An 11,229-nucleotide genomic window follows, 5' to 3' on the forward strand; every position below is an offset into this window, starting at 1 on the left:
GGGAAATTAAATGAAACTGAATCACATTAATTACTATAAATAATCAGAATGGTAGCCGATGTAAAAATAAAAATAAAAACACACACTTCCATTGTAGCTGATCATAATAAGCAGAGACCTGCAGGGTTATAGTTCAGAGGTGATACTGATGTGCACTTACATCTTATGTAGTGAAACAGTTAGATTTGATAAGACAATACAGACCAATTAGAGGCAATATGACATAGAGTTATATGATACTATACAAAACAGCATTGAATATGATATGTTAATAATAAATCTGATTAAATGAAATAATGAAATTGAATTTGATGTGATTTGATACAACAGACACACTCAGGTGCAATACAATAGTATATGCAAGGTGCTGAAAACACAATACCATATAATAAGTGTATATCAGATGTTAAGAGCTAATGGGAAACAATAAGACATATGACACCCATCATCTTCCCAGAGGAAACTCAGTTCACAACACCAACACAAAGCAGCCGCACACAGGAGTGGCTGCAGTTGACAGTCAGGTGATCCTCTTTGACTTACTGAGTAATGCCATTAGAGACGTGCAGTGTGCTCCGCAGTGGTCGACATGCCTTAACGGAGAAGGTTCTCCACAAAGGTAACCTCACTCATCCAGAGTAGCAGCAACACTGTAACTGAGAGGCAGGCCAAGACATACAAGAAAATTGTAAAGGTCAAGGTCCTCGTGGAAAAGGCACTCAGAGCACTCGGGAGCATAACAGATGTAATGGAAATGGTTTATGATGTTGCTGCAGCCTGCAGCAAATGTCCAATCTTGAGTATATTTTCTACATGTTCCGGCAACATCTCTGGAGAGAATCATTACAGAAACAGGCAGAGAGAAACAGGGCAGGAGGAAGAATAAGAAACACCGTGAATGTGAATGTGTAAGGGTGAATACGGTCTCTTTGGCCTTAAAGAAGCTCTATATGTAATTGTAATTGCTATCTGTTGTGTGTGTGCAGTTGTTTGTGCGCTCATTTTCACCCCTGCATTTGTCTGCACGACATGCTCTGAATAAATAAAAAATTAGCACATCAAAAACTGAAACAAAATCTAGAGGGTTTCTGTGTGGGTTCATGGCGCTGTGGCAAATTGGATATCCAGTTTTCATTAGTCTTCAACACATTTGGATGAATAAAGGCTCTTCTGGACAAAAACTCCACCAATATAAGGCTTTTGGATGGGGGATAATGCCATGAAACATTCAGTTCTTATAGTAATGATCCTATTCTTATTGTATGTAAACACTACCATGTGCACACTTTGACCACTTAGGCAAGTAGGTAAAACCCTAATCTCTGTCAATAAAAGAACCCCCCCCCCTTCACCATACTACACTGCCGTCCTTTTATTCTAATTCACCATCCGCAGTTCCTTTCAAAATGGAACAGGCAATCTAAATGGAAACCTAATTAGCATTTCATGCATAAACAACAGTCTTCTAGAAAGACTATTTAGGTGTATTTCCTGCCTAAGTCCCTCCTCTCCTGTCAGAACAGGCTGGACAGGCATTAATGGATGTTTTTTTCCGCTGAATATCGTCCCAGTCTTTTTTCCCTTATCAATATGTGATGAGGGCTTGGAAACCAGAGATGGATGACAATTTCCCGCCAGTTCAGAGCGGTGAAGGTGACTCCGACTGGAGGTCTTTTCTTGATATATGTGTGTGATTCCTTGCTCCCATGCACTGATGAGGAAATTTGATTCATCAGCATGATCTAACACTTAACCTGTACATGTAATCACGCACACTCAGGGGTTCCTCGGGGGCTATAAAACAGGCTTAGGGCGTTCACCCGCTGCCACTTTTTTCTTTGTGCCACAATGAAGGATCTAATTAGTGAGGGCCCCCCATCATGTGTCTTCTATCTGCTCTGCCCCATAAAGAATAGCTCTGTGGCTATCCCCAATAAATGGGGAGTTGAACCCTGTGTCTATATCACGCTGGGAGGGGTGCTTCTTTAGCAAAGCTGGTTGACCCTGTTTATGCCTGACTCTAATCAGGAGCAGTCCAGAGGGTGCCACGATGGCAATAAAAGACAAAGTGCACCATCTTCTTTTCTGCCTTTGCCCTTTCCTCTGTGTAACCCTCCCGAGCTAACACACACATGCAGAAACACAGAGACTGATGCAGAGCCTCCCAGAGAGGCGCCAAGGAGGAGGTTATAAAGCATCATAAGCCAGGTTAGCCTACAGTGACAGCCCAGCTTGTTCCTCCTTCTTTGAGCAGGTCCGCGTGCTGGGCAGTCCCAGCCTCTCATCCAACCACGCTGAATAGAACCGCGGGGCTCTGGCTCCACAGAGATAGTGTTATCTGGGCCACCACGGGGCTCCGATCGCAGCCGTGTACACACACGCTCAGCGGGCAGCGCACACATCAGCGCGAGCACAGACAAAGAAACCTGTGGACCAACACAAACATTAAGGGCTTATAATGTAACCACACACAAGCAAATGTGCACACGGTCGCAGACAAACAGAGACAAATGTGAAAGTTCACACATTACACACACACACGCACACACACATTTGAGTGTAACAGATGCCTCTTTAACCTTCAACTTGACAGCGATAGTCACACTGATGTTTCCTCTCCAACTCTGGAGGAGAGGCCGCTGACAGAGGTGACCCGTCGAGGCCTATAACTGGTATAAAGTGGCCTGCAGCCGTCACAGGATCGGCCTCTCTATCAGCTGGACCGATTTTCTCTGTGCGGGGTGGTCGGTGGTCGCACGCCTCGGCCTTGAATCTGGCCGCAGTGCCCGCTGTTTTAAGGAATCTGAGTTATTCCACCCATTCCTGGAGATCTCCACACATGACCTGTCGGCGCTGGGGTCGGGGGCCGCGAGCCAGAGGGACGGGGATAAGCCGCATTTCTCCCTTTTTCCCCCCAACAATTTCAATTAAAAAGAGATTTGAGGTGGAAAAGCACATTTTCATACAGGGCATGCAATGAAAATCCTGGAAAAGGTTGAGATGAGATGTGGTGCTAAGTTTTGAGGGCATTTTCAAACAGCTACAGGACCTATCTGTAATGCTCTGATAGGTGCACAGTCCATCCAGGTGGACACATGGCCTTAAACTATTCTGTAAATATACAACGTTAATCCTATATAACACATACATTTTGATTTCAAAACATGTATATGTGTTTTGCATGAGTCTAGCTTTAATTACCTCTGGACCAATCAATGTTTTCTGACAGTGACGTGTATTTATTTTCTATAACAGTAATTTGGAGTTGTATCAGGGAGTTTGTTTACTGTATCCTTCTTTTCTGACCCTTTATTTATTTATCTTTTCCATTTCTTTTATCCCTGAACCTTGTTTGCTTTTATACCTATTTTTGTAGGTTATTGATAGCTCTCCTATCAGTGTGGCCCCCGGGGACGGCACTGTCAATCTGTCAGCCAGGTTATGACTTTGGTCTAGACTGAAATATTTTGACAACTGATGGATGGATTGCGACAAAGTTTTGTACAGATGCTCATGCTCCCCAGAGGATGAATCCGACTGACTCTGAATCCCCTGAATTTTCATCTAGTGCCACCAGCAGGTCAAAGTTTCCACTTATCCAGTAAAATATCTACATCTACTGGCTCAGACATTCATGGTCCCCAGAGGATGAATCCTGGTGACTTTGGTGATCCTCTACTTCTCAGCATCATCAGGTCAACATTGCAATTTGTTGTCTAATTAGACGGATTAATATTCCCAATTAGCAATAGTGCTAATGCTAACACATCAAACTAAGATGGTGAACATTATACCTGCTAAATATTGCATATTATAGGCCTGTTAGCACATTGGTGTTAGCATTTAGCTCAAAGCACAGCCTCTCAAAGCTGTTGTAGACTCTTAACCCAGTTTGTTTGAACTGCTTTTCAGATTGTTGGATAGCTTTGGAAACTCCTGTGTCCAAACCTTCCCAAATCGACGATCTGACATCCACCCACTTCATGCTGTGATTGGCCAGCTGTGTGGAGGTGAGAGAGGAGCTAGGCATTGTAATTCTCTCTTTAGCTCTCTTTATCAATTCGTTACACAATGATTAGTGACACTTTTGAAGTGAACAACTGAGTGCAACACCATGAATGTCTCGCTGATGAGGCCGTCTGAAAATGTGCACCGTTGTATCCGTATTTAAACAATATTGAGTCTATGTAGTTTATAAGGTATAAACACTTTTGATTTCTATCATGGTCTGACAGCATGTCTTATTAGTCTTAGTCTTGTTGTTTTTCTCTGTTGCATGTTGCAAATATTTTGATGTTTAGTAAAGGAATATTTAGTTGTAATTAGCAACCGTTAGCATGATTAGTGACACTTTTGAAGTGAACAACTGAGTGCAACACCATGAATGTCTCGCTGATGAGGCCGTCTGAAAATGTGCACCGTTGTATCCGTATTTAAACAATATTGAGTCTATGTAGTTTATAAGGTATAAACACTTTTGATTTCTATCATGGTCTGACACCAAGTACTGCCTCTTAGTCTTGTTCCCTTTTTTCGTCTTTGTTTAGATCTTTGTTGCAAATTGTTGAAAAGTAAGAAATGAATACCATTATCTTACCTCATTTCCAACCTTCATCCTCCGCAGTCACTCAGGGGCTGAGTACAATTATGAGTTTTGTTGTCTGAATAATGACCATAGAGTTGGATACACAACTGACATGTAATGCTAAAGGTAGACTTTGCCATCGTCTACTGTATTACTTTCTGTCGTTCATGTGTATGTCTACTCCGTGTACGTTTGAAAACGTGAGGCAGGTTCAGACCTGTCTGTGCTGATTAATGATAAACCCTGATAGATCTTTTATCTCTTGACTGCACACACACAGGGTATGACCCAATTCCATCATGTGCACATGTTTTAATCTCTGATATAATCACAATGACAAGTGAAGGATACGTGTTTGAGTTACTGTTCTTTCTTTAATTGACACCATTTATTGCATCAAGGCATGATTGCATTTTTAAACAGCTTAAAAAAAGTACAAATGAAAATAATATGGTAAGATTAAAGAGTCCGTATCAAACTTGATCAATATGATACAATGAGAAAATCTGGCCTTTTTAAGAGTTGAATATTTGTATCACCTCATCATTTGTCACCCCAAACCAGCACTTATTATTCTCATACATGAGTTGAAATTCAGATTTGCGAAAACAAACCATACAAATAAAAAAAAGAAAAAGAAAGACATACACCAAAGTAATCAATAAGGGACAAAAAGAAATCCATCACCCAGTGACAGAAAAGCGCAACTCTCTTCGTATTAATCAACACAGAAACACAGATGAACTGCATATTCCTTATCAACAGATTTGGCGAAATATAATCAACAAATGCCCACGTACTTCTGTATACATTTGGAAAGAAAAAATTGTATATTTAAGCAAATAAAACTTATTGCAGTGTCGAGTTCATTGTTCAAAAAGAAACTGATATGGACAATTACAGCATATATGCATCATTTTCATTATGGTCAGTAAACTTCAGAAAACACCATTTTAATACCATAAAAAATAAAAACTAAACATCCTGAAAAAAAAAAGCTGTTTCGCTTTCCTAAAACTGCTGCCTATCAAAGTGCATAATGTTCGATTTCATGACTCAATTTCAGGTCGGCTCCTCTTTTTGCTTTGCAATACATAACTGTAGACAAATGGCAAATGTTCCTGCCCAGCTTTCACGCTATATACTTTAGTGAATATATATTAAATCAACTATATAACAAAGTCATAAGTGACCGATTTCTAATCTCAGACTATGAATTTTAAAGTTTTTCTTGTGTCCGTCCTGCTCTGATAGCTTCGTCTTTCCTCAGCACACGACATAGTACACAGTTGAGATGAATGGCTGATTTCACTGCATGTTAGTAAAAAAATGTTAAATGCTAATGTAGCAAAATAGTATCCTGTATGTCTTCTGAGACCCACTGTGACAGTGCTTGTTTGTAGGGAGTGCTTCGAGGGAGGGGTGTTGGGTTTTCTTCTGTCACTGGGGACAAATCGCTGTAGCTTAACAGTTCAGGGCCACCTCAGCACTCGTTTGAACACATTTCTCTTATTACCGACCTCCTCGTATTTGAGCTCTTATATAAAAAAAAAAAAAAAAATCCAACATAAAGGATGTCCTCTTTTGTTCACACAGTTTCTCCCTCATGAAGAAGCCATTTGACGGAGGGAGATAACCCTTCTCGGTCTGCATGAAACTTTAATTTGGTTTATTGAAGTTACTCTGTTGTTTTGTCATTTCATTGTGCCTGATGTACCAGCTCTGCATCACGTTACACACCGCTTCCTGTCAATCACCTGACATCCTCGGGAAGAAATGGGGCTCTGTGCCAAGAGATAGTCTCTAATCACGTTACCCAACAAGATTTATAGTCAGATCGATGTCTTTTTATTAAGGGCATCTTTGTCAGCTGGGTTTGGAGCTCAAGGTTCAAGATAGGTTTGACATGATTGCGTTTATATTTTTAACCAAAAAAAATAAGTAAATGTTCCAAAAAATAAGTTACAGCTGCAGCGTATTGCAGGACGATTGGAGGAAATGCAGGAGTTACTGCGCTGTAGCTCTGTCGCCAGTGTTATCCTTTTGGGGGTAATGTGGAGTCGGACCAGCAATCAGAGATGTTTAGATCATTAGGTGTAAATTATTAGAAGTCTGCGAGGTTTGGGGTCAAAGGTCACAGGTAGGCCTCCACTCGCTCCCATGGCTGCATCTCTGTGAAGAAGCCCTCGCACAGGCCGAAGCCCTGATCCAGCGTAAGAGGAATCGCCTGCGCCTCTTCTTTGATCTCCTCCCAGGGCTGCAGCATCGCCTCCTCAGGCCGCTCCGGGAACAGCGTGGAGGGCTCGTCAAACTGCTGCAGGTGGTGGTGGCTCTGGAGCAGCTGATCCTGGTCCAGCTGCTGAGGATGCTGCTGCTGCGGCGGCGGCGGCACCTGCAGCTCTCCCATGTTGACGGCGCACTCCAGTGACGCAGTGCTCAAGTCCATGTAACCGTAGGACTGATGGTGGCTCAGGTGCTGGCTCTGACCCATGAGGTCCCCTCCCCCACACCACCTCCCGAGTCCAGCCGAGTGCTGCCTCCCCTGCATGGAAACCTCCATCTCGCAGCCGAGGGAGCTTAGCGCAGTGTTGATGTCCAAGTCCTCGAAGGTGCTACAGTTCCCACTGAGGACATCGTCGAACACGGACGCCAGGTCAAAGTCCCCCCTCAGGATGTCTGCTTTGTGGGCTTCTGTCGCTAATAGAGGGGACTCAGTCACCCTCATCGCCTTGTTGCTGATTTTAGAGGGCAGGTGCTTCCGTTTGCCGCCCACCTCTTGGTAAGGGCAGCCATTTTGGGTGCTGTGATAACCCTGAACCAGTTTGCTCTGTCTATGTGTGCTGCTGCTGCTGCTGCTGCTGCTGCTGCTGCTGCTGTTGTAGTGGTTGGCAGACATCCTCCTGCGCTTAAAGATGCCATTGACAAACATGTCAGCATACTGAGGATCAATCTGCCAGAAGCCTCCTTTCCCCGGCTCGTCTTTCTGTCTGGGGACCTTCTTGAAACACTTGTTGAGGGACAAGTTGTGACGAATCGAGTTCTGTGACAAAGACAAAAAAAAAAAGAAAAGAAAGAGGATATTTAACACGATCCCATTGGCTTTGAGCAAATTTGAGTTAGTCATGCAAAAACTGAAAATGCCAGTTTGTCTTTGAAATGGAGAGAATGGGGGGGGGGGGCGTGTATTGTTGTTGTTTGTATAGGAAAGCAAATGTACCTAATGAGGCTTTCTAGTAACAGGCAGCTCTGTGCATTTCAAACATGATCAGCTGTGCTTAGCTGCCATCTCTCTCAGGAGCCCTCATTAACACACACACACACACACACACACACACACACACGCACGCGCGCACACACACATTAGAGTGCTTTCTCCACACCATCATCAATCCCCCTCAGACAAAAACCCTGTATGAGCACTCTCTTGGAAGATGGAAATTTCAGACTCTTGCATTAAAAAACACTTGCCATGGAAATCATCAAAGGCAGAAACTAGACACTAATCCTGGAGAGAGAGAGAACGAGAGAGAGAGAGGCAGAGAAAGGATTTGGAGGTTTTCATATTTCCTACTCTACATCTGATGATTTTAGTTTTCATTACACTGATATAGAAAAAGCTCTGTTTGTTGTAGTCTAAAGACGTGGTGTCTGATGGTGACACTGGAGTCAATTGCTCACCCTTCCCTCCCTCACCTCGCCATTTATCTGACTCATCAATAATAGAAGGAGAGTTATCCGGTCTCGGTTACCTGCCAGCTGGGCTCCGCGTGTCTGTAGTAGCAGAAATTCTCCGTTATCCAGTTATAGATGGTGGACAGAGTCACTTTGGGCTGCTTGCTGGCCTGCATGGCCATGCAGATGAGAGAGGCGTAAGAATAGGGCGGTTTGACTTTAGGGTTGGTTTTGTAGTCGACCTCAACCGGCGGGCTGGCCTGGATGGGGATCTGTGGGTAGCCGGATGCGGGATGAGCGCAACTGGCGAACCGCGGTGCCGCGGTGGAGTCGCTGCCGGAGGTAACGGGGCTCCCGAGGTAAAGCGGCATCCCGGTGGCGGCGGTGTCCCCGGCCGGAGGGCTGGACGGAGAGTCGGTGCCTCCTTTGGGGAAGCCGAGCCGCTTGAGAAAGAGGTGCTGCTGGGAGGACGGGCAGCCCGGGCCAGCGCCGTTGGGTCGCTCCGGATCCGCGCTGAGGATGGAGAAATTCTGGAGCCAGTGGAGGCTGGTGAGACTGTCGTCAAGGGGGACAGAGTCGGACCCGGTGACCTGATCCTCCGGGTAGACCGCCAGCCATTTCTCCTTAAACTTATTAGCGATGTCGGGGCTGGTCAGGACCGGCATCCTGGCTCTGTGTGCGCGGTGAGGGCTGATCACGACCGAGGTGATTCAAATCAGCATTTAAAGTTTTGTTTTATCTTGAAGCCAAAGAAGAAAAAAAAAAAGTATAAAAACAAAATCAAAAACAGTTAATTAATGAATCTAAATCATCCATCAATGAAATCCCCACGGATAGAGTATCTGTTGTTTGGTGAAAATATCCAAACAAATATTCAACCCTTAAACTGCCAAATGATGCGTAATTTCCCTACCTCCGGTGCAGCCTCTTTGGCGGAGATGCTCTGTGTGCACCTGTTGCAGTCCGTCCCTGCCTCTCCTCTCCAAGGACTCAGCGGCGCATCCAGTCTCTGCGCAACAAGTGCGGCGGGGGGAGGGCGAGGAGCATCCAGCAGCGGCTCATATGGAGGAAAAGGGAGAGAAAAGCCACTCAGGATAGATCCATGTCGACTCGGGCAAACCGGGCTGTTACTCATCCAAGCGCTCTGCTCTGTGTGAGTTGTCTGTGGGAGGTCAGGACGTGAGAATGTGTGGAGGTTGTAAAATAAGTCGCTCTTAAAGCCAGAGAGACTGCCCACCATTTAAACGCCTGGGGGGATTTCTGATTGGCTGGCTATCTGTGCTTCTCCACTTCAAGTCTCTCTCTCTCTCTCGCTCTCTCTCTCTCTCTCTCTCAATCTATCTATAACCTAGAAGCTGAACAAGAATGAGTGCCCCACACATACAATAGGCTACAATAAGACCAGCCAGTTTCTCATCTCTCCAGCTTTAATCTCCGTCTTGGTGTGAAATGTGACCTCTGTGGCGCGCGTCACAGCCCCCCTGCTGGCGCTGAAAAGGACGCGCCACATGTCCCGCTCGTAGCGCACTTTTGCACCTGCAAGTAAAAGCAGCCAACCTCGACTGATAGCCTTAAGCCTGTGTTTACCGTGGCTCCACAGTATGGGCGTTACAGTGAATGTTTTCTAACGTTAAAAGGGCAAACATGCTAATTGAATTTCTGAATATCAGTATCGTTTTTTATCATGTTGTGCAATGTGGACGCCCCACACTGTTTCTCTTGACTTTATCACAGGCCTTGTCATGCTGCCAGAGTAAGTAACAAAACGATTTTTGAAAATAGGAGTGAGTAGAAAGGGGCTGTCATTATCAGTAACAGTCAAGATGGATCCATTTTTATTAAAACCTTGATTGAACAATGTTGTACTGAGGTGACACAGTGTCTCCCAACATTACAGAGATTGTGTATTTGCAGAAGTCCATGGCAGAGCCAATGTGAACCATGAGGAAACACTGCCATCCAGTGGATTAATACTGCACTGCAGCTGCACCAAGAGGGCCAGGCAACCAATTAAAGCACTTACGCACAGGTGTTAACAGGCAGCATGCAGGGCCCCGAAGGTGAGAGAGATTCCCTACAACCGGGAGAAAGCACTGATTGTTTCCTGTAGCGGTGCAACAGTGCAGGCCACAGGATTCTTCAAGACTGAATGTCAACTGACAGCCGGTGCTCGTTGTACTGGCTTTTTTTTGTACTGGGGAGAATATTTCTCCTAAGATCTCGGGAAATCTGTTTAATACACAAACCTTTCCCTCTCATTGGCTGAAATCACATGTTACAACTTCATGCTTCATACTGAAAACAATGTCCTTTGTCCTTTAAAAACTAAAAGTATCTGCACACGCTTATTGCACCATGTAAATTGATTGGAAAGTGCATTAAAGAATTGATAATTGTTGGGTATAGTGGTCACTGATGTCTATGCATATGGGACATAGCTGCTATTTCCTGAACAAATCCCACGTCTGGTGCAGGTCAAACATTGCATACTGTGGCACACATGCATTAATGATGGTACTTGCTCGTAAAGCCTGGGGATATTCCATACAGTGTGCAGTACCAGCCATCTCTGTTTCCCTCCCCAAACAGATTTTATCAATACATCTGCTGAGGTTAAAGATTTGGAGTGCGGAGGCTGACAGGGGCCGGCATTCAGTGTAGGGCACCGGGAATGAAGAGAATACTGCAGCACTTCAAGAACCGGGATACGTCAGGCCAGCTGTTGCGTCCCGTCAAGGAGGTTTGATTTTTAAAATGTCTCCAGGTTTGTTCAGGTTCTTGACAAAGGGTTTGCTGGTGAGATGGGTAAATGTTTGAACAGCTGTTCTTATTGTTGCCAGGCTTCACACTGTCCTCCAGCAGGAACTAAGCACACATACAGTACGCCTACAGTACATCTAATGGGTTGAAAGAGGGTGCTGGGGACCGATACACCACCGTGTATTTCTTGTTAATAGCACTGTTAACCTTTA

General features: G+C 44.6%; 1 protein-coding gene across 1 annotated transcript; it reads right to left on the minus strand.

The window, feature by feature from the left end:
• Positions 1-4,955: 4,955 nt before the first annotated feature.
• Positions 4,956-9,059, minus strand: foxj1b (forkhead box J1b). Its single transcript, XM_023408124.2, has 2 exons — positions 8,335-9,059; positions 4,956-7,625 (listed from the first exon to the last, which is right to left on the minus strand). Exons 1-2 carry the CDS (start codon positions 8,920-8,922, stop codon positions 6,720-6,722), a joined length of 1,494 nt encoding a protein of 497 aa, XP_023263892.1. The 5' UTR covers positions 8,923-9,059; the 3' UTR covers positions 4,956-6,719.
• Between the last annotated feature and the right edge of the window lie 2,170 nt (positions 9,060-11,229).

The sequence above is a fragment of the Seriola lalandi genome, unplaced genomic scaffold (genome assembly GCF_002814215.2).
Source record: "Seriola lalandi dorsalis isolate HSWRI2012SDOR001 ecotype SW California unplaced genomic scaffold, Sedor1 jcf7180002054354, whole genome shotgun sequence".
Taxonomy (NCBI): Eukaryota; Metazoa; Chordata; class Actinopteri; order Carangiformes; family Carangidae; genus Seriola; species Seriola lalandi.